This window comes from Grus americana, chromosome 9 (assembly GCF_028858705.1).
Source record: "Grus americana isolate bGruAme1 chromosome 9, bGruAme1.mat, whole genome shotgun sequence".
NCBI lineage: Eukaryota > Metazoa > Chordata > Aves > Gruiformes > Gruidae > Grus > Grus americana.
In genome coordinates, this window is record NC_072860.1 from 20,735,025 (window position 1) to 20,756,914 (window position 21,890).

At 44.6% G+C, this 21,890-nt stretch overlaps 2 protein-coding genes across 5 annotated transcripts in view; one reads left to right on the plus strand and one right to left on the minus strand.

Moving 5' to 3' along the window:
• The window catches only part of PIK3CA (phosphatidylinositol-4,5-bisphosphate 3-kinase catalytic subunit alpha), a 47,919-nt gene extending 45,675 nt beyond the window's left edge, over positions 1-2,244 (minus strand). The window contains exon 1 of one of the 2 annotated variants that reach the window (XR_008578360.1): positions 1,971-2,225. The gene's annotated coding sequence lies outside the window, so the exon portion shown is untranslated. Of the gene's footprint in view, positions 1-1,970 lie in introns of both variants that reach the window. The other variant, XM_054836066.1, reaches the window with a different exon arrangement.
• A 1,987-nt stretch (positions 2,245-4,231) lies between these two features.
• Positions 4,232-19,132, plus strand: ZMAT3 (zinc finger matrin-type 3). Of its 3 annotated transcripts, none has more exons than XM_054835337.1 (6): positions 4,232-4,403; positions 8,454-8,779; positions 10,377-10,496; positions 12,251-12,417; positions 12,527-12,627; positions 13,646-19,132. In XM_054835337.1, the coding sequence occupies exons 2-6, from the start codon at positions 8,510-8,512 to the stop codon at positions 13,855-13,857; spliced, it is 870 nt and encodes a 289-aa protein (XP_054691312.1). In that variant the 5' UTR covers positions 4,232-4,403; positions 8,454-8,509; the 3' UTR covers positions 13,858-19,132. The 3 variants fall into 3 exon arrangements, with proteins under 3 accessions (XP_054691312.1, XP_054691311.1, XP_054691310.1); XM_054835336.1 differs by having other exon boundaries at positions 4,232-4,392; XM_054835335.1 differs by lacking the exon at positions 4,232-4,403 and adding an exon at positions 4,509-8,167.
• The last annotated feature ends 2,758 nt before the right edge of the window (positions 19,133-21,890 follow it).

A 21,890-nucleotide genomic window follows, 5' to 3' on the forward strand; every position in this document is an offset into this window, starting at 1 on the left:
ACAGGTCAGCTATATCACCTTTCCCAAAGAATACTCCAGAAAAAATAAACAAAAACCACTTGGTTTCATTATTCATGGAAGTAAACTGCAACAAGTAACACAGAATGACAATTTGAAGCAGCCAAACAACTAAAACACTTTGGCATGAATTTGTAGGCTGGGCTTAGCGTGCTTTGAAAACACACGGAACACTGTCTCCAGGTTGCTAAGAATGGCATCAAGTTAACACCTATGAAATGCAGGGCATCTGCTCCAGTCAAACTCCAACTGCAGCTCTGGAGTCGGCGTATCTATTGTCTTAATGAAAAAGCAGAATATTTCATGGATCACATAAGGCATTGTGTGGCTTCATAAATTCCTCTGTAAACACTATGAACTTGGTTGATGTGTGGTTTGTCTCCATAATGACTAAAATATGACTCCAAATAGCTGATTAGCTAAAATATGCTTCCAAATAACTAACCACTCTGGAAAAGCTTGCCAATGTTATTGTTTGAGAAGAAATTTATTGTGAAACTAAGTTCACATGGGGCTTTTTTTCAGAACAGCTTAGCTAGTCAGAACCCCACAGCAGACAGACCATTAAACCCCATCATCCCGAGTACGAGAATATTCCTAGGAACTAATGATGTTTACACACAATAAGACGTGGACTTTGATTATTACGCTGCATTATGGAATCACAGCATGGAAGCAACAAGTATAAGAACATCTCTATAAATTAATTGTGAGGTGGGAGAAATTAAAGAATGGTCAGCTCATGATGGGAAAGCTTCTAAGTTTACCCAATATGATGAATTTGAAAGTCTATTATAGCTCAAAGCTGGGATGTGAGGGGACAAGTAACTAACAGAACAGAGTCCGGATTTCTTCTTCTAAGTACCACAAAATCCAGATTCGAATCCAGTTTACTACTTCTTTACAAGTTTGCTGCAGAATGCTCATAACTGCAGAATTAACTCAAGCAAAGCTTTATACTCCATGCTGTCTACTTTTAAACATATACTTTCCTTGTGCTTGTTCTGAATACATACTGTTTATAAAGCAACTTCTGTTCAGTCACATTTTTAAAGTCAACAAGAAAAAAGTTACAGAGGAAAAAATTTACAGCAATATACCAGTAAGAGCAACAAAAATAACAAGTCTGATACCTTAAACCATAATAACTTCAGGAATATTGAAAACAGCAACAAAAGCCCCCAAAAGAAAACAAACACGGAGCTTGTATTAGTTTGGTCAAAGTCTTGTTAACATTCTGTCTACTGGAAAATATACAAGTACTGGTAAAAAACAGCAGTTTCATATTTAACATTAATAAAGACAGATCTCTGGAGAGTATGAAATCAGAAGCTCTTACAGGTAGTATAGATGTGACACTGCTACTGTAAGTCTACTGCAGCTGGAAACAGGCAATAGCATGCCACCGATTCATACACACACCCAGTCGGAAGAGGCTCTGCTCCCAGTGCCATTAACTTGCCCAACTTGAGCCTACACATGCTTCCTCACAAAAGCTACTGAAACGTATTTATAGAAAATAGCTCTATTTCGGGGGGGGGGGGGGGGGGGGGGGGGGGGAGAGGGGAAGCCACACTCGAAAGCAACAAACCACTACGGCTTTTTCTCTGCCAGATCACGGCCCTACGAGGACAGACCCACAAATCAGGATCTGGCAGAGGAACGCCTTAGAGCTCTCCCAGCCGAGGGAAGCCCCACCGCAGCGCTCCTCCAGGAGGACACAGCCGCGTTCCGACCACCCTCCCCCCCAGCCACCCGAGGGTCGTGCTTCCCCCTCCGGCTGCCGAAGACGAACCAGACACCCCGCAGCCTACAGAAAGCGGCACTCCCCTCCGCCACCGCCCGGCCAGAGTGCCAGGAAGCCCCCGACCAGGGCCGCGGGACGCCCCAGAGAGCGCTGCCGGGCCACGGGAAAGCCAGGCGGCCCCAGCACCGACCTCCGCCTCACCTACCTCACAGGCGCGGCCTCCCCACCTCCGAGCCGGCCCGCAGCCGCCGCCCCGACAGGCAGGGCAGGGCTGGGCCGGGCCGGGCCGGGCCAGGTAGCGCCCCGCAGCAGTCACAAACCCTTGAGTTGAGCCGCCCCACAGCCACCGCTACACTCCCTCAGCAGGCTACCATCCCCCGCCGCGAGCGCTGACGGAAGCAACGCCAACAACCCACACCCCTCCCACAGAGCCGCCTCCCGCACGGGCAATAACAGGAAGGGCGCGGAGCCCTGACCCCGGATGGGGATGGCAGCGCCTGCCGGAAGTGGAGCCGTGGCGGGAGGGGGAAGGCGGTGACGGGCAGTAGGGAGAGGCGTGGCGTGACGTTAGAGCAGCGTGAGGTGGTCGCCCTGGCCTAGCATGTTGAGGTGCTGAGGGAAGCAGCTCGGCTCCGCCCGGCTGCCGCTCTGGGGCGCTGCCCGCCTGCGCCTTCCGGTCAGCCCGGGGCCGCTCCCTCAGAGCCCCGCTTCGGTGTCCTGCTGCCACCTAGCGCGGCGGCGAGGCCGCGGCCTGCGGTGCCTGTGCCGGCACTGGGACGTCCGCGTTCCCGTTGGCTGGAGCCGCCGGTACCGCATGATTACAGCACCGGGGCCCTGGAGGTGACCTGGCTGGAAACGAGTTTTCAGAAGAATAACGGGCTCGTCCTACCCCGAGCAAGCCGGGCGGGACAGGCTGGTGCTGCAGTGTGGGCCCACAGACAGTGCCTCTGCCTGTTTATTGTCATAAACTCATTAATGCTCCTCTGTGCCCACAGTTACGCTACACACCATGCACAGAACAACACACTTGACCAAGTCCAGTGTGTTTTTGTCTTTTTTCACTGTTGGATCACTGGTAAAACCAAAAGTTTTCCTTAAAATTTTGGCTGCCACTGGGATCAAGTCACTGTATGTGAACCTAATATTTTGCTAAGAGAAAGTGGCCTACTGAGTGAGTACCCTTACAAATCAGAAAGTAGAGATAACATTTTAAATGTTAATTAATTTAAATGAACACTCCCTGGTGTTTCACGTTTTCGGGGTCTGAAGCGAGCATGCAGGGCTGGTTTAGCTTAGTGGGAGCCAACAAGACACAAGTGAGGATTGTTGTACTGTGGTGATGACAGGAAGGAGGAGACAGGGATAACCCAGGTGATTAATCAGCCAGGCATCTTTGTTAATCACTCTGTTTTTCAAGGGATTTATCCTCTCAACAGGAGAGATGGCGTAAGCAAGTTTTGGAGCCAGGTGTGAACGTGGTGAGGGCATCAGTGAATTCTCCTTGAAACGCGGCTGCAAGCCCCAGGCATGGGACCTGATTCCCAGCCGTGGCCAGGCTGAGCTGCTGCAGGTGACTCTGGCGATCAGAGCACCAGCCTCGCAGGTGACAGCAAAACGTACCCCAGCAGACACACAGCAGCAGTGGTTCTCGTGAACACACCTGGCTGTAAACCACCCATTTGCTGCTTCTGCTACAAATCATCACGGTTTGTGATTCAGACCTGGAGTGATCTAATAAATGGGAATTTTTTTAAGATCTCACAAAAATTAGTGGGGCTAACTGATGGATTCCCAGGTGGGTTGGCTGATCACTACCTTAAATCTTGGTGGTGGTTTCAGCTTGTAGTGACTTCTTAGCACTTTCCTGTTCCAACAAAATGGCTGAAAATCAATAGAAACTCTACATGCTTTGAAACAGGGTGGCCCAACCATAAGGGTGAGGCCTGTGTTGCCACCCTGAGTGGGTTGCGGGGAAATTAACTCACTTTGGCTACAAATAGCATGAATAAGCTGGAAATGTTTATATATGCAAATCTAGGTTAATTGCAATTTCTGCTGTTAAAAACAGAAGGTGCCAGAGCAAAACCGAGATGAAATAACCCTGTGCAAAACCATGACTTAGGATTTAACCGAGAAGTTAAATATTTGGAGCAACTTTTCAATCATTTTAGCCCACAATGCCAAAAAAAGCATCTTTTAATGAGCACACGTTTCTGTGAGACCCGGTGCAAGTGCTGCAGGACTGTAACACGAGTGGGGCAGTTGCTGATTTCATGGGAGTTCTCTTCCAGGCGGAACCACCTCTTAACCCGAAACACGGAGGAACAAACCCACCGAGCAGCGTCGCTGAGCGGCTGGCGAGGCCGTTAACAACCCGGTCTGCCGTGCTCCGCGGGCCCGGCCGCGCAGCCCATGCGCCGCCGCCGGCGCAGTCCCCGCCCCGCCGCGCTGCGGTCACTTCCTGCAGCTGGTCCCGGCTGTGCCCGCCGGCCCCGGCCCTCCTGCGGCCTCCGGGAGCGGCTGAAGTTACGCGGGGAAAGCGGCGAGGGGCGCCGTGGGGGGCCGGGGCCGCGGCCGCCGTTCGCTGCCGCCGCTCGCAGCCCCCGCTCGCAGCCCCCGCCGGCGCGGTAGGTGCCGGGTGGGTGAGCGGTGTGCAGGGGTGCTGGTGTGGGTCTGGGGGTGCGAGCGGTGGGGACACGGCCCTGGCCGCGGTGGGTGGGGGTACCGGGTTTTTAGCAGGGTTGGGGGCCGGCTTTGCCTGTCGGTGCGGTATTACGGGGGGCTCGCAATGTTTCTGCCGTGTTCGGGGGTGCTTAAGCGACTTCGGTGGTGCAGATGTCTGTGTCTGCCTCTCCCTTAACGCTGGTTTTTATTTCTGCGTTTCCAAAATTGTGTGTTGGTGCCTTGAATTCTTGCTCAGGTTGCAGTTATTCCAAGGTAGTAGATATGAGGGCTTTTTTGTTTTTTTTTTCTTGGACTCCAAGACTGCAAGGCATGCAACTTTGCAGAAATATCTGCTAGGATGTCACCGTGGTTTCTGATACCCCATTGATGTAAGAAGTGATAAATACCTTCTCCTTCTGAGTTACTAAATATGTATCATCATCAACAGAGGGTTAGTGGGCCCTGCATCTTAAGGTGGAATTGCGTATGATGCGTGTTTGTTTTAGTGCGCTGTCTTAAATCCTGCAGCATTACTAAGTGACCCTGCCTTTCAGGGTGAAGTTCTGTAGGCCTGGTCTATGGCCAAAGATAAACTTTCTGGCAAAGTTAGGTTAAGTGATGTTGATGTTTTGAGATACAAGTGGACTTGAGAAGAAATGCCTTCTGTCTTGGAAAAAAACCAACCAACCGAACCCACAACTTGTTCATCATTTGTATAGATTTCAATCATTGTTATTAGTTGCCTCAACTATATTTAAAAGCTAGGTCTGGTGGGAACATAAGGCATGAAGATGTCTCATTCTGGTTTACACTTACAGCCAAGGAAGGTCATATTTTGTGCATGCCTTCCCCATCAAACGGTACTCAGATTTAAGTCCATACCAGTTCTTTTCCCAGCACTGTACTGTTGACAGCTGGGGAGGTTGCTCTCTGTTACCTGTGCCACCAGCAGTGCATGGGTACTACCAGGCTGTGGTACTCAGGGCATGGTGGCTGGGTCTTCTCCTTCAGCGCTGCCTTTGGGATGCCCCAGCCTAAAAGTAGTGAGGAGGGCTGCGTGCCTGTCTGCCTTGAGGACAACTGGCACGGAGTGGAAGTATATCCTAGCCCATACAGCGTGTAGGAGGAGGCATGGCTGAGATCTGAGAGATGCTGTCTTGAGGCAGAATGTCTCCTTGGCTCACCCTGGAGCGCTGCAGGTCCTTACCCCGCCTCAGGATAAACTGTTATGTGCACGAGTACTGTATGACAGAGGTTCCTCGTTCCTTTGCTGTTTTCCAGTGTAAAGATTTTGCAGCTTCTCATGTGAAGGGAAAGGAGGAGTCAAAGATGTCCCTTTACCTTCTGGACAGGGTATCTGTAGTGATCAGCAGTGGAGGGTTAAAGGGACATGTAAATCAGCTGAACTCGAGTGATTCTTTTTTTTTTTTTCTTTTAAATAATATCTGTAAGAAAGAAATCAACATGATGTGAGCAATTTCCATGATGAAAGATGACTATTAGAAGAAAATCAGAGTTGCATATGCCAGGCCAAGAAGTTTGAATTTTAAAATTGTCTATGCAGTCTTAATTTTATCTCAGACTACTGTTTACTTTAAGAATCAGTAAATAACCTCACAATTAAAGATGTATTACAAATAAAGAATATTACGTTATACTTTTTCCCATGTGGATGCAGATCCTGTAAGCAGTGTGTCCTATCTTGTATATGACAAATCCCCTCCATGACAGTTGCCTATGGAAGACTTAATGCAACAAACACTCATGCAAAATTAAGCAGATGGATCCTGACTGCCATTTACTGTAGATCTCTTTCTATTGCTCTCTGAAGTATTTAGCTATAGTTTACTCCCATCTTAAGGTAAGAGGCCCATTATGGTGATGAAATAATACTCTGAAATTGGATGGCATGTTTATCTACTTGCATAGTTGATCTAAACTGCCTTGATAGGCCTGTGTTATAATGCGTTTAACCGTCACAAATATGAACTTGTTCTGTTAGTAGCCCCACTGAAATCAATTAAACTGTCTACAGAGTTCTAGCTGAGAAAACTAAAGATAGCAGAATCTTTTCTCATAGCTCTATTTAACCAGGAAAGCGTATGCTGAATGTTGGAGGGAAGTTGGGTAACGCTACAGCATTTACACTGCTGACGGATGACTTGCACCATGCCATTCCTGTCTTCCTTCTGTGTGGTGGAAGTTAGTTTTCATGACAGTGGTTTTGACTTTGTTTTTATGGTCACATCATGTTAGGTATAGCTATCCTGGAATTTCTCAGAGCCTTGATGGTGGCAGGCTATTTAAAAACATAAAAACTCCTGCTGGCTCTATTCCTGTCTTAAAAGCTTGTCCCCAGGGCAATGAGTGCTCTTTTTCTTTCTTTTTTTTCCACCATTTCTTTTTTTCCTTACCTTTAGTTACTAGTAATAACTAAATTGCCTCCAATCTTGTATTATTTGGAAATCTGTTTTTAGAGATAAACGTTTCAGAAATGCTTGTGTCACTTGAGCACTTTAGTCCCACTGATTTTCTTTTTTTTCTTTTTTTGTTTAATTATTTTTTATTTTTTCTAATAGAGCATAGACCTCTCTGGAGACAGATTTTCAAATGTAATACAGTACCTAGAAATGCAGGCATCAACTGGGATTTTCCAGAGCTTGAATGTAGCAAGGTATTTATCTCCTGCTAATTTTAGCAGATTGAAAATCGCAGAAGTTATCCCAGATAAATGCTGTCTGCTTCTCCAGGTTCCTAAACGCCTTTGAAGTCAAATTCTATTTTCAAAAGCCACTCAGGAACAAAGTTCTGAGGTGGCATTTAATTTACCTTTCACTAATTTTCCAGAAGTGTTATTTTAAAATGTATATGTGGCTCACTATTTGCTTAAACAAACAAACAAAGCCCATAGCGTAAATATGATTGCTACCAATGCAGCCCTAGCTGGAAGTGATCTGCAAAGGCCAAGATAACGCTTCTCTCGATCCCAGTGTAGCCGTGAACAGGATTTGTTATGATAAGAAGCTAATAAGACATTAACAAAAGTAGCTGTGACTTGATTCATAATATCACTGCTCATTATTCTAGGAATGTTCATCCGGGCTTTAGATGTGATTTATAAACTTTAATTAAATAAGCCTCTCAGAACCCCGTGTTGGAAATGCAGGGTTAGTTCTATAAACTTGAATTAACTGAGAAATAAGTGAATAAAGGTTAATATGGGATAAGCTCTCCATTTTGCAAAAAAAGATATAGCTTAAAATGTTGCATTGGTTGTAGTTAGTGTAGGAAATGCGAGAAATAGCTCAAGGTTGTTCAACAAGACTATGGAAAAGAGCCCTTGGGAGCTGACTGCATACAACAAGGTGTGCTCAAGTTGATTCCCACTCTTCTGCTTTTGTTAATTTACTTGAGAAAAGTTAACTGTAGAATATCTTTCCTCAGGAAGGTCTCTGTGAGTATTTGAGGGATGTGTATGTGTGTGTATTTTATACCTACCTATATAAAACAAATCTGCTTTAAAATATTTGGGTTCTTTTTAAGTCATCAGTGGCAGTAATACCTTGTAATATTTGTTTAGGTTTTGGAGTGTGAGCTTGTCCTTAGGCTGCCAAAAGAGGATGCGGCTAATGGTTGTATCCCTCCCATTCCCACTGACACAGCTGTATCTGCTGTGCGTGTTGTATGTTGCATCTTCTCACAGTCATGGAGCAGAGGGGTGTGTGTGCTGTCAATCAGGTACTATGGGTGGTAGGAATCTTCACCTGCCCAGGAGGGTGCCATGGGGTACTAACAACTAATTTCAGACTTCAATCCACTTGTTATACACATATGTATTAATCTGGCCCTGGTTGTCCATGATGGTGCTGTTCCCATGGGGTAAAGTGTTATAAACTGACTTTATCTTGCTTGGCATTGTGAAAAGGCGTAAAGTAGAGGCAATGAAGTTACAGAAGTTGTCCCCTGGATTATTGATGTTCCTGTTAGTGCTGCTTATTTCAGCATATGTGTCTCTCTGGTCTAGATCTGAAGAAGACTCCTCATCCTTCAGAAGTAGCATGCCCACAATCTTCCTGGCCAATGATTCTTCTACAGCAAACAGGACTTCTTCCTCATCCTGAGAAGCCTTCATCTCTTCCTATGTCAGTGGCTACAAGGCCAAGAGCCAGCTCACCACTGTCCCCACCAAAATCTCTCGGACTGGGGCCTTCCTTTCATCACGCACAAGAAGAAGAGCTTGCAAAGGTGGTGGAGCAGGACCCTATGTTGGAAGAGCTATGTAAACCTCTGTGCTGTAAGCTTTGCAATGTGACTTTGAATTCAGCACAACAAGCCCAGGCTCATTACCAGGTAAGGAGGGTAGCAGGAAGCACGGCATTCAGGGCTGCTGCATCTGCAGCTTGTGTAGACATACCTGTGCCAGCACATGCACTGCCAGTAGCGTTGCTGTGGTAGCACAGAGCTAAGCGTGGGCTAATGCACGAGGACTACCTTAGCTTTTCAAGGGGGTTTTGAGTGCTTTGTTGAGGTGGGTGCACACCAACAGCAGCATTTGAGTTAGCTCATCTGAAGCTACCTACACCATCTAATGGACTGGAAGCTGTGGTTAGAACTGCTCTGTAGACATATCTTCACCCTGCTTGAATTTGCTGTTTGTCCAGACATGCTGCAATGCTTTCATTTAAGGTGTCATCACTGTAGCACATTGTGAAAACTTTGTCCATAAAGACAGAGAGGTAGTACCAAGATGGCATGGGTGAAAAGGGAGACACTCATCATTTTCCTTTGTGTGATCTGTTTTTCACCTGTACACTCCTCCAATAAAATAGAACTTCTGATTCCACAGATGTGATTTTGTAAGGTCTGGACAGATGTTTTCTGTTGGATCCAGCAGTGCAGTTAGGAGAGGGAGCTGCCGCCATGTGCTCATCACTGCCTCCCCGTGGTTATGCACATGACTGATCTTCTGGTGGGGCCATTTACGCAACCTTTCTCATCTGCTTTGGACAGCATCAGCTGAGCCAGCTAAGACCAAATTAATTTTGTTCAAGCTGGTCTGGTTGACTTGTCTGAAATAGGTTAGGGGCTATTTGCATATGATTCTTTGCTGAGAGATTGAATATGTCATAATCTTATGTTACCCCGTTTTACTAGTACCCTCTCTTACTAGTGCTATATTTGTGTGAGCAGTGGAGGTAGTAACTTTTGCCACCAGCAAATCCAAAAGAAAGGTTGTCTGTATCTTCAGAACACCAGACCCAGATCTCTGATCTGCTGTTGGCCCTGAAAAAGCGGTATCATGCCAGTGAAGGGCGAGGTTGAATTAGTGTTACGCTTCAGCATCTGATTTCTGCAGTATTTCTGCCATGAGGGGACAGAAGTGCATTTACAGTACATAACTTGCATTTATGCATATGCCTTACTATATATGCATACTTACACAATGCATATACATACTCTCATGTAGCTCTATCAGGTTTTCAAAACACCAAGAACTATAGTATATGTTTTCCAAGAGAAAATAAAATATGAAGCAGGGTTTTTTAGATTCAATCTTATGTTTTAACTCATGCTTGCAACCTCACGAAAAGAAGTGTGTGTGTGTGTTCAGGCTTATCATAAAGCTGTGCAAAGCAGTTAACATTTCATGTTTAAAATACAAAATACTAGTTTCAAGTGAAACGGAAACAGATTAAAGAACTAATTGTAACCTTACTGATTTGAGAAAATCAGTTGAAAATGAGGCCCAGTTGTGCTAGATGATGAGCTCTTTAGAGAAAAAGGGGGATGCCAGCATCTCTCAAGTCCAGAGTTGTTTTCTGAGTGATGGCTCCTTTACCTGAGGTGCCATCTTCATGGCCACTTTCTCATTTCAATCTCTGGACCTTTTTCTTTCAGTGTAAGATACTACTATTAGGACAGCAGTTAATTTGGGTTCTCTTTCCAGGGTAAAAACCACAGTAAGAAACTCCGAAATTACTATGCTGCCAATAGCTGTCCGGCACCTGCCAGAATGAGTAATTCGGTTGAGCCTGCCCCGCCTCAGGTTGTCTCCCTTCCAGCTCAGGTAAGGCATGAGAAGGTGACTGAGATCATGCTGCTTACTTGTCACCTAACCCCCAATAAGGATAACTAGATCTCACACTTTGAGAATTACTGCGGGAGTTGGAAAAGAATTTTCCTTGTGATGGCACAGGATGGTGGAAATGGCCTGTTGTGAGCCGTTTGCTTTCCTTTGAAGATGCAGATATTGATCTGCCCTTGCAGCAGAATATTGGACTTGAAATGTTCTATTTCTGCATGGCAAATACTTTGATTCCTAGGTAAGTCCGATGTGCTGCTGATTATGGTTGTTTAAGGGCAGGTATTAAACAGCATTGTTGGAGCTGGATTTGGATGCAAGGGCGTGGCATCCGCTCTGCACAATCATCCCTCCATTGTGTGAGTGAAGCCTAAGTGGAAAAAGTGCTTAGGTGCTCCTACACCCATTGCCCAGGGCTGTTACCTAATTCCTCTTTTGTTGCGCCTTTTGCAGTACTCATTCCTGCGCATAGGGTGAACGGATGGTTCCCTCAGTGATCCAGATTAATTCTCTCTCAGGCACGTTAGAGGCAAAAGAGATGATTTTTTGCTTTCTTCTTCATCGCTTCTGATTGTCACAGGAATTAACAGCTAACCCGGCTCTTGCACGTGGCTGCAGGGATTGAAGCTGTGCCTGTCGCTTCCAAAAGCGTAAGCCTCTGTTGTCTGTAGAGAAGCCCAGACTGTTTGCCGTGAGCGGCAGATGGTTATACACGCTGTCAGAGCCGCCAGAGGGAGACTCAGTCCCGTGTAAAATCCCTTTGCGGCTCGGATCTGAATCGAGAGGGCACGGGGTCCAGTCCTAGGTAGTGGGACACGGGTGCTGTACCTGCTAGGGTGTTTGATGCATTTTCTAATGGAGAGAATAAAAAGACCGCTCTGGGGCCATGTGAGGATTCATGTTGTAACGTAGAAGTCAGAATTATGTGCGTGTGTTTATAAGCTTGAACAGTATCAAAGCAGATGTGAAAGAAACTGGACTTGGCAAGTGCCGCAGTGACATGGCTGTATGAATCGCCGCTGCTGCTGCACTGTTTACAAAGCACTTTTCTCTGGATGATACCCACTGAGGAGACGTGGTTGCTACCCCGATCAGTGTGTGGTCTTACTAGACAGGCAAGGTATCCTTCCTATGGCAGGAGCTACTCATGTGAGGCTGGGTCCTTCCTCTGAAGTCTTGATCCAGGTGTCCCCCTACCTGAAGGGTGAGGATCAGAGGTTTGGCAGCTCTGCTATTGTTTGTTTTTTTTTTTTTTTTATCTCTTAGTGTGGTCAGGGAGCTGTGTAGAGACGGAGTACTGTGGAGATCAGGTACACAGTAAAAAGGAGAAAGAAGCACCTTTACCTTTCAGTCGGTCTCCCTCAGTGTGAAAGTCACTGTTCATCAGCTCTCAGCAGTCTGGAGTAGAGGAGTTAAATCATCGTTATGAAGTAAACAAGCCTTTGTAGCTATTGCAAAGGTACAAGGTGTTTGATCAGATAGCTTTCCTCTCCCTCTGAGGCCAGGGATTTGCCTAGATCTTGAGGAATTTGCAGATTCTCCTGGAGGCTGGGGCAGGGAAAATTAAGTTTGTGTAAGAACAGTTTGGGGAGCACTTGAATGAGTCCTAATCCATATGCTCTGATTCCATCTCTCTTGCTGCCTGATGAAGATGATACTGGTTTCGGTCCTTATGATTAAAATATTTCAACAGTTTAACCTTCTTGTGTTTCACATGCTGTCTCTCCCTTTGCTGCTAGATGGGATCCAGTAAACCAGGTGGTCGAGTGATCTTGGCCACAGAGAATGATTACTGCAAGCTTTGTGATGCCTCATTTAGTTCTCCAGCTGTGGCACAGGCTCACTACCAAGGGAAGAATCATGCCAAACGGCTGCGTCTTGCAGAAGCACAGAATAACTCATTCTCGTAGGTATTGTTCAACTTCACGCTCAGGCTGAAAGCATGTGGCAGTCTCTCTGGCTTTTTTTCTCAGAGAACTCTGAATTGCAGCTGTTCATATTTGTTTAATCTTCAGGGATGCATCAGAACTAGGCAAACGGAGGGCAAGGAAAGAAGGGAATGAATATAAGATGATGCAGAACAGAAGAAATATGTATACGGTTCAAAACAACACAGGTAACTGGGAGCTTGCATCTGCCGTAGAGTTGGAATAATAATGAATGATAAACAGACTTGGTTTTCTTCTGTTTCTGAGGTCTGTTTTAGCAGAGACAGGTTGTGAAAGGAGCTGGTCCTAGCTCTGCTAATCCTTCATGTCTGCATTTTTTTTCCCAGCTGCTAAAGTTGCTTTGTTTTGTCAGCCTGCTTGTTAGTTTGGTTCCTCAGTTTGTAACTTAATTTACCATCTGCCTGTCTCTAAGGCTGCTCTAAGTGGTGACAATTTTCCTGCTTTATTTTCTTGGCAAGTGGCCAGGTGCTTTGACTCCTACTGTAGCACATCAACCTGTACTTGCACTCCCATGACCAGAATGAGAGAGCGTGTTAGCCTCCCTCTAAGACCATCTGTTCCTAAAGTAGAGTCCTTCCTCAGGTGTTGGTTACAAACTTTGCCTCTTTACTATGATTTAAAGTGTGTTTTATGGTGTCCAGTCCAGCATCCGTTTCTCTTTCTCATTTTGAGTTGCGTTATGAGCACATGTTAGCTGAAACCCTGTTTCTTGGTAAAGCTTGGTTTAATTGTGTCATTCTAACCACTGTCACATGGAAAAGATAAATCTTTTAACCTTCTATTAAATGTCATTTTGTGATAATTTTAAACTGAGGCAGCTTATTCTAATCAAAAGACTGTTCTAATTCTGGAATTGGAGGGTTAAGAAAAAAAAAAAAGACATCATTGAAATGATTAGACTCCTAATTTTCAAAGCCCTATTGATTCTTGATAGGACTGAGGCATTAAGCCCACTCTACTGCTTTAGAAAACACAAGCAAGTACCGCTCCCCTATGTGCTACACCCCATTAAATCTGTATCTCAGTGGACAAGTCATGTGGGAAAATAAAGTTGAGTCTCTAATCAGTTAAAGAAACTAATCTTTGGCTTCTTTCTAAACATTTGTTTGACTTAGAAGTTGTCACTGAGCTGCCTCAAGCTTTTTTTTCTTACAGATGAAACAGACTTGTCTGTTGTCTCCTCAGGTCCCTACTTCAATCCCCGCTCACGCCAGAGGATTCCTCGGGATCTGGCCATGTGCGTCACCCCCAGTGGCCAGTTCTACTGCTCCATGTGCAACGCCGGGGCCAGCGAGGAGATGGAGTTCAGACAGCATTTAGAAAGCAAACAGCATAAAAGCAAGGTGTCCGAACAGCGGTATAGGAATGAGATGGAGAACCTAGGCTATGTACAATGACGCGCCACCCTTGATAGTAGTTTGCAAATAGAGCAGCTTGTCTCTCGCCTGCTGTTTGCCACATGCCCTGCTTTGTGCTCCATTTGATAGGAGTATGCTCTCGAGCTATACATGTAACACCTGCAAACTTAATGGTATGGTTAGATTTTTTTTCTATCGTAGTTGGCAGGATGATGCTGTGCAGGACATGAAGTGTTTTTGATGTTTGTTTGCTAATTATCTAAGGCTCTTCATTGTATTGAGTGGTGGGGAGGACTTTGTCTTCTCCCCAGCCTTCTGCATGAATATGCAAAGCCCAAGAAGTGCTGGGAACTTCTGTGGTTCTACCACACAGGTGGACCATGTGGAAAGCCTGCTCCTCTCTTTGCACACCACAGAGCAGTGCTCCAGAATGCCTCCCTACAGCAGACTGAATCTCTGGGCAGCTTGTAAAGGAGGGGCAGGAATGGGGCTTGTGAATGTGTGAATAAGGTGGTGTACTTTTCCACAAATTGCTGCTTGTGGCCCCCATTACAGCCCAGAGTAAGTTCTTTCCACATCGTTGTAGAAAGGCTGTGCATACGCCTCCTTCTTGGAGGGTCATGCCTCTTACTGCTTCTTCTGTGATGCAGATTTCATTCTGAACGTCTGACATTGGATATCCGCTGATTAGCCCCATTCAGAAATACTCTCTTCTACCAGTTAACGATGAAAAAAGATTCTCAGTGTTGTTGTAAGGCTGGGCACCTTAATGCAGCATGGGTGTAGCTCATCTTCCTGAAGAGAGTCTCTGGGGGTCTCAGTGGCTTAATGAACTGAATTGGAAAGCAAACCTGCTCAGGTGAGATGTGCTCTGCTCTGATTCTGCTTTAGACTGAGTAGGGTTGAGAATAGGTTGGAAGGTGCTGTCAGCTGTAATTGCTTTGCATACTGATGTGGAAGAGAGCAAGTGTTCGTCTCTGGCCTGCAGCTCTGTTGCTCTGGGAGAGCAGGGCTGCCTGGACCTTGAGGAGCAGGTATCAGTGTGTCCCACTTCCATGCCATTCCCCGGACAAAGCCCATTGGGTGTTATAGAGGAGAGGTGAAATGCTCTTTTGGACTAGAGCTCCCAATATTGGATGAATTTTTCCCCTCTTTCTTTTCTGATCTCAGAATGGATTTTAATTCCATTCGTTCAGTGAACTTCACTGTTTTAGGGACCATCAAAAATCCAAAGTTAGGTAAGATGCAAATATCAGAGGTGGTGATTGTTTGAGTAACAGCTTTTTGGCCACACAGAAGTATTCATGAAACTTGTTAAGCAACTTTGTAAGTGTAGACAAACCCAAAAGGTGTGTGTCTGTTTTGATTTTCCTTAGCAAAAGTAGAAAGAGGATAAAGAGCAGAAGTAGGGCTGACATTTATTTTTCTGCTGATTTGGGTAGATGTGAGGAGCTGTGATTGGAATCCAGTTCACAGCGTTTGTAAAACATTGGTTCCAGTGGCAACTGCAGCTTGTAGGTAACCTCCGTTGCACCTGATTCACCACTGTGCTGCTACAGCTGTACGCTGGTACAGCTTCATTGACTTCAGTGGCAGGTGCAGAGAGGGGGTAAAGGAAGCATCGTGGCTTGTCTCTCGCTCCTCTTTAGGCAGTAGGTTGAATGATGCAGCTCCATTGGTTTCAGTAGTATTTTACCAGGGATAAATTTTACCCAGTGCATAATGTTGAAGGTAGCTCCCCACCCACTTTTTTTGCCATTCTGATCCTGCCTCTTGCATTCCAGAAGGACTTTCTGCTTGCCTTAAAAAAATGAAAAATGAGTAAACTAACAAAAAATCCAGATAGTTTTTATTCATCTTTCTAGTCCACCTCAGAAAGGTTTTGTTGCACTTGGCTGCTCCTCAGAAATCGACTATTGTTATCTTTAGCCACCTGAGCATCAGGTAGCCATACAACCTTAACATAGCCTTCCTAAATCTAGGTAAGGCGAGCTCTTGCACAGTAGTCAAAAGCAACCCTGTACATCATTCCATGCTGATCCTTGCCCTGCAGATACAGGCAGAGCAACGGACACCCTCTTGAACGGGATTCCCTCCCCTCCTTTGGGCAAAGCCCAATTAAATAGGGTTTGCGTACTGGAGCATGTTAGAAGGTAGGAGGACAGGTGCCCAGGTTGCAAAGCACTAACTAAGCAGTTTTGACAGCCTGTAAGTCTGTTTCTTCTCTGCTTTCCTGCCCCTGGCTCACCCTCTGTGTGGCCTTGAAGAACATTCCCCTTGCAAAAAAATCTCTCATCAGCCTTTTCCCCTCATCTTTTGCAGTCAAAGAAGGGCTCTGGTTTTCTCTTTGTGTTCTTGTCTTTTGTTTGCTAGTCTGATGCCACTGTGCAGGGACAGAGAGAGCTGGATGAGCCTTACCACAATGGGTTTCACCAGAGAGATCTCTGCGTTATGCTCAAACATCTTTCTTTGCTGTAAATTAAAGTGTGGCATTTCCCACAGCTCACAATTAGTATCAGAAAACCATCACTTTGTAAAATATGAGCTGGAGGAGCTGTAAGTACTGGTGTTGTCTAGCTTATCGCTAGGGCCAAGAAGGCATTTTTGTCTGCTTTCAAGTGTCCCAAAAATCAACTGTTCACCACCTTGCTTTGGTTTCTGTTCCTGCTCCCAGCACAGCAATCTGCTCCTCATTTGGCATTTCCAGTGGCTGCTGGAGGTATCAAAACTCAGTTTGCTCCATGTGCTGTTACCTCCTGGTAAGAGCTGGTGCAAACATGCCACAGCAAGCCAGTGTGCTAGTGCGTTTGGGAGGGTGTGCGAGGGAGGCGCAGGCTGTTCCTGTGGGCTCCTTTCTGCACAGATCTGAGTCTGGTTTTGAGGAATGGCCCTGAACAGAGAGGTCTGTAGCTGCTTTGTTTTGTCCAAGGGAGTACAGCAAGTAAATGTCATCATCCTGAGAATTTCAAAGCTGTGAGTTATATAGCAGGTATAAAGCAAACAGTGGGACTCAAGCGACAAGAGTAGGACAGGTTTCGTACATGGGAGGAAGGATATTTCTTGCTGGGAGATGCAGCTGAAACTTGCTTTGCCCCAGTGCTCTGTTGTGGTCCTTCCCTACAAGTGACCAAAGCTTGCCTCTCCCTCTTCAGCATTGCTTAATGGTTTGTGATCTTCCCACTCTCCCTTCAGCATAGAAAATGTTGACTGCAAAGAGAAAACACCCCACCTCATTAATATCGTTAGGGTTCAGGCCAATCCAAACTCATACTTGTCAGCATGAGAAACTGGGTGGAACCTGATCTTACTCTTTTTGTGAAAGCTGTTCTCCAAATCAGTGTTCAAAACATGTTGAAAACATGTCCTGGCCAAACCCTGTTTGACATAGATGGGCTGAGGAGAATACCGTACAGCTGTAGTACCATTTTCCAGACCCATTGAATCTTTTTCTCATGTTAAACAAAGTACCAGACCCCAGGAACAGGACTTCTGTGAAGCTGTCACATTGGCCAGTGAGTTAATGATCTTTGCTGCTAGAAACAAAATATAAATCAATGTGTTCATATTTATTTTACTGTGCTGACCACTAATTGATTTGTTAATATTTAAGGCATTATTCTGTTGGTTGTTTTTGTTTAAATAGAAAATTCTATGTCGCACTTTGCTTTTGGATCAGAACAGATATTTATTGTATTTGTGAAAATGTATTCCCTCCCACATATGTATTGTTTTCTTTCCCTTGATGAAAAAAAACCCCAAACAGTAAAACCGACCCCAAAACCAAAAAATATCCAAATCCAACCAGTGAATCTTCCTTGTTTCTTTTCATGCCAAACAAAATGGGGATTTCCTTGCAACTTGCTCTTAAATATCCATTTCTTTTTTTTTTTTTTAATATCCAGTGGTTCCTTTGATAACTTGGGATGATATTTTTAGAGACATATGAAGTTCATACTGCATTTAGGCATTTCTTTTAAGGCAAGGAAGTAAACTATGTGGAATCCATGTATTTGTGAGGAGTATGAAAGTGATACTATTTTGTTTGTATTAAGCATTAGCTGTTATTTTGCATTCTGCACTAATGAGTAAATGTGGTGTTATCTTGCCTAACACTGGTCTATTTTTGACTTTTGCTTTCTTGACATACATCAAAAGGAACCCCGAAAACTTCTGTGGAGTTGCTTAGGATGGTCATCAGTGTAACAAAATGCAGATTTTTTTTCTGTAAAGCTTCTTGTCTGTCTTCCTTTTCTAGATGCCCATTATAGGGCATTAGAAGGGAAAGCTATTGCCATAAGCACGGATTCATATTTTAGCTTACTAATGCATGATGTCCTTTTGCTATGTTACTGAAGTAATACTCTCACTGTAACCAATGGGAATCTTGCCCAAGTCAGGAGTAAATGAAATACCCTAGCTGAATGTATTATGTTGGCTAGGGCCAGGCAAGATACATTGCTAAGATTTGTGGTTTACCCCTATGTTTGGGTTACAACACTCTTAAGGTTTTGCTTTTTGAGGAATGTGTATCTGGTTCTGTAAGGATTTGGTCCTGCTCCAGCTAAAATAATTTGAAGTACGTTGACTTTAGTTGAGTAGGAGCAAGCCTTGAAACCCTTCAGGAATTTCATACTGCTGATGTTTTCTCATGTATGTGGTTTTTGTTCTGTGTTTTTTTTGTTTGGGGTTTTTTGGTGTGTTTTTTGTTGTGTGGTTTTTTTTTTTTAATTTTACAACCATATATACAAGGATGCTCTGGATGAAATGGATACCTGTTGCCAATTATGGAAAAATAAGTGCCGCGGTTGCCAGAGGATTAACAGAAAATGGAGAAGTATGGACCTGATTTCTTTGAAGTTAGTGGCTAAGCTCCTATTTTTTTGAGCTGGGCTGGCTTCTTTGCCATCTGCATAAAATTGGAAGTGAAAATCCACTTTCCAATAAATGTGGTCAAACAGTAGTTCTGGGAATCTCTCCTTAAAAAAAATGTATCATAACTACAGTTGTATCTTTTTATCTGAAGTATCTGCAGGTAAAGGCAGGACTGTGCATTTTTAAAAATAAAATCAGTTTTTCAGCCTGTGTTTTGCAGGGGAAAAATTACATGATTTAATTTCCTTCTGCATCTGTGCAGCAACATCATTTGCAAATGCTTCGACCGTGTTTCATCTAGAGCCTTCTTGTCAGGTTGGTTTTGTACATTTGTCCTTATTTTCTTTATATTGTACTGACCCCTGTGAGGGAATGGTTGATGCAAATGACTTTTTTTCCTTTTTTCTTCTTCATTATATAATAAATCATCTTGCTCTTATCATTGTACAGCCTTAGTGTTTGGTGTTGCTACTGCTCGTGATATAGCTGGACTGTGTATGACTGAATTTATTTTAGCCTAGCATTGAGTGCGGCTACATGAGTAATATGTTTTAATATACTGATAAAGGAGTATAGTCCAGTGTAGAATTTGTTACTCTGGAGGGGGGGTCAGTGTGCTTTCAACTATTACCGAAAGTCTGCTGACTTCTCCCTCTGAGCTGTCTTGGCTTCAGGAGGGGTTGGGAGTGCTCAGCATCTGACAGGATGGGAACCAGAAGGTATGGGAAGGGCTCTGTGTCTGACTGTGCTTCCCCCTTGAGTGGACATCACAGGCTCTGGAACAGCCCCAGGCTAACCACAGACTGACTTTCAACTGTAAAAAGGTGGGGACAAGCTGAACCTGATACTTACATTTGCACATTTTTTTTGCCAGTGTGCTCTTTCATTTCTTGAGGGCTCCAGAAGAGCATATGCTTATGCAGCGTAAATGACTTTCCAAACAGAAAGGACATGCTGAACTGGAGCCCTGAAGTGGAGAAAATCTGGGGTTTGCTGGGTTTGACTCAGGTAAGAGAACAACGTTGCCCTTCCTCAATGCTGCAGCTATGCTGTTAGTGCGGTGAGCTGCTGACCTCAAGGGTGGCACACGTAAGACATCTGGGGGGTGTGACTGTGACTGCTCTTGGGGCACAGCTCTGAGTGGATGAGCAGCTGTGAACAGGGATGTGTCCCTGCACTCCCCTGTCCTCTGTTATTCAGGGCACCGAACCATGACAGGGAATAGTGACACCGTGGTGGAATTACCCTGATTTACTATTTTTTGGGGCTGTGAGCTGCCTAAGTGCTTAGGTGGCTTCCCTGCTAACAGTGAAATGCAGGAAGTTTTATGTGTTCTCATTTATAGTAAATAGGGTCATAAAGACTTGTAAGTGCAGCTTCACGTTAAGTCTGACCCCAGCCCTTCGTTGTCTTATGCCCAAGCAGGTTGGGTTCCTTTCAGTCATCCTAGGAACCAGAGAGGAGCAAATCTCTACGGAGCAGCATGTCCCTGTTACCAGATGTTAAAGCACTGCCTTTTTAATACGTACATGCCGCAATTCTATTCTATAGTAATTCTATAGCAATTTGGTACAGCCAAACCATGGTGACACACAGAGATACCTGGGCAACCTAATTCAGTCACAGGTGTTTGTTAAATTAGGCAGCAAATAATATAATACTAAAATGGGTGAAAATCCAAGACTAATTGTATGATTTGAAAGTATAAATAGCCCTCCTTCCACTTCTCTAATTACTCTGGTGTCTAAGGATCTCAGTTGTCTTGCAACATTTAACAGCTGAGGAAGTAAAGTTTGGAAAAAATAAGTGCTTGACCCAGAAAGTCTGTGGCTGAAAAGGAAGATTGAACCCAGGGCCTCTAAATACCAGGCTGGTGACCTTGCCACATCTCCATTCAGCCTCTCATTTCCCAGACTGATGAAAGTGTCCGGATTTTAAAAACAATTTGATTAATAATAGTTTGATTTTTGTTGTTTATATAATGGCTTTACAGTGGGTTAGGAAATGGACTTTAGCATATGGTTTAAAAACAATGAACCTTGGCAGGGAGAGCTGTCGATACTGCTTCTGCCATTATATCTTAGTGGAGAGGTGGAAAACCAACAGCTTTTAGGAGAATTGTAGAGGGTGCCTGTTTGCAAAGTGCAGGTTCCGGAGGCTCTTCTGTATTCGTTTATATCCACTTCGCATAAATTCCCTCTATTCCTACTTCTAGTTCTCCTAAAGCATTTGGATTGAATGCTGCTTGTCTGTTTTGGAATAGTAATGAGCTGCTGTAACAGATAATACCTAGAATTCATTGGCCTAATCCTTCAGCGAGTGACACGCTTTCAATTGGCCTTATTGCGCTCGGCTTGCTTCGCTTCTCTACCTGTGTGAAACAAGAGCAGATCTATTTAAAGTTGGTGGAATTACACAAGTATAAAGAGAGATAGGAAGATTATCCACAATGTATTATCTGAGACTGGAGAATGTCTTTGGCAGGTGTTTGCTGTACATATAAAGATGTTAAAAGATGTTATTTCTCAATATTGAGGTACTGTGAATGAAAGAACAAGGTGTAGGGTTGTAAGAATTGAACACAGTTGCATGATAAACTAAATATGCTGCATTTGGTGTGTCTGGGATTTTATGCAGGAATGCAGTATTTACCTGAAGAAGCCAGACTATGTACTTAACTAAATGCAATGAGACCCATAGTGTGAAAAACACTACGTGAGCCTGTGTGTTACCCTGGGTTTTAAAAGGTGAAATGTGGGTACGAAAAAACCTGTGAAAAGTCAAATGGCAAAATCCCTGCGCACCAGAAGAGATGATGTTTGGGATAACACCTGATATATTGAGGAGTCTGTAAAGAATACTTCAGACTTAAGGGACATGCAAAAACAACAGCATGATGCCAAAAATCTTTGATTACAGCTGACTAGGGAGTTTGGGAGCTGAGATGTTATTTCTGTGTCCTTTTCCGCTTTGACCTAGGGTGTCCCCAAGTGCACGTGAAGCAGTCCCTTTAAGGGCTCTTCCTCCTTGGTACTATCCACTATTTATAAGGGCTCATTTTCCAGTAGCTCCTTATTGCAGCTACCTCTAATACTGTTTGCCGTATCTTGGGAGCCGCGTCTTGGGCTTAATTAGGAAATAGCCAAACTGCCGAATACGTGGGAATCTTAGACAAGTAGCGTCTGTTTGTAAAAGCCGGT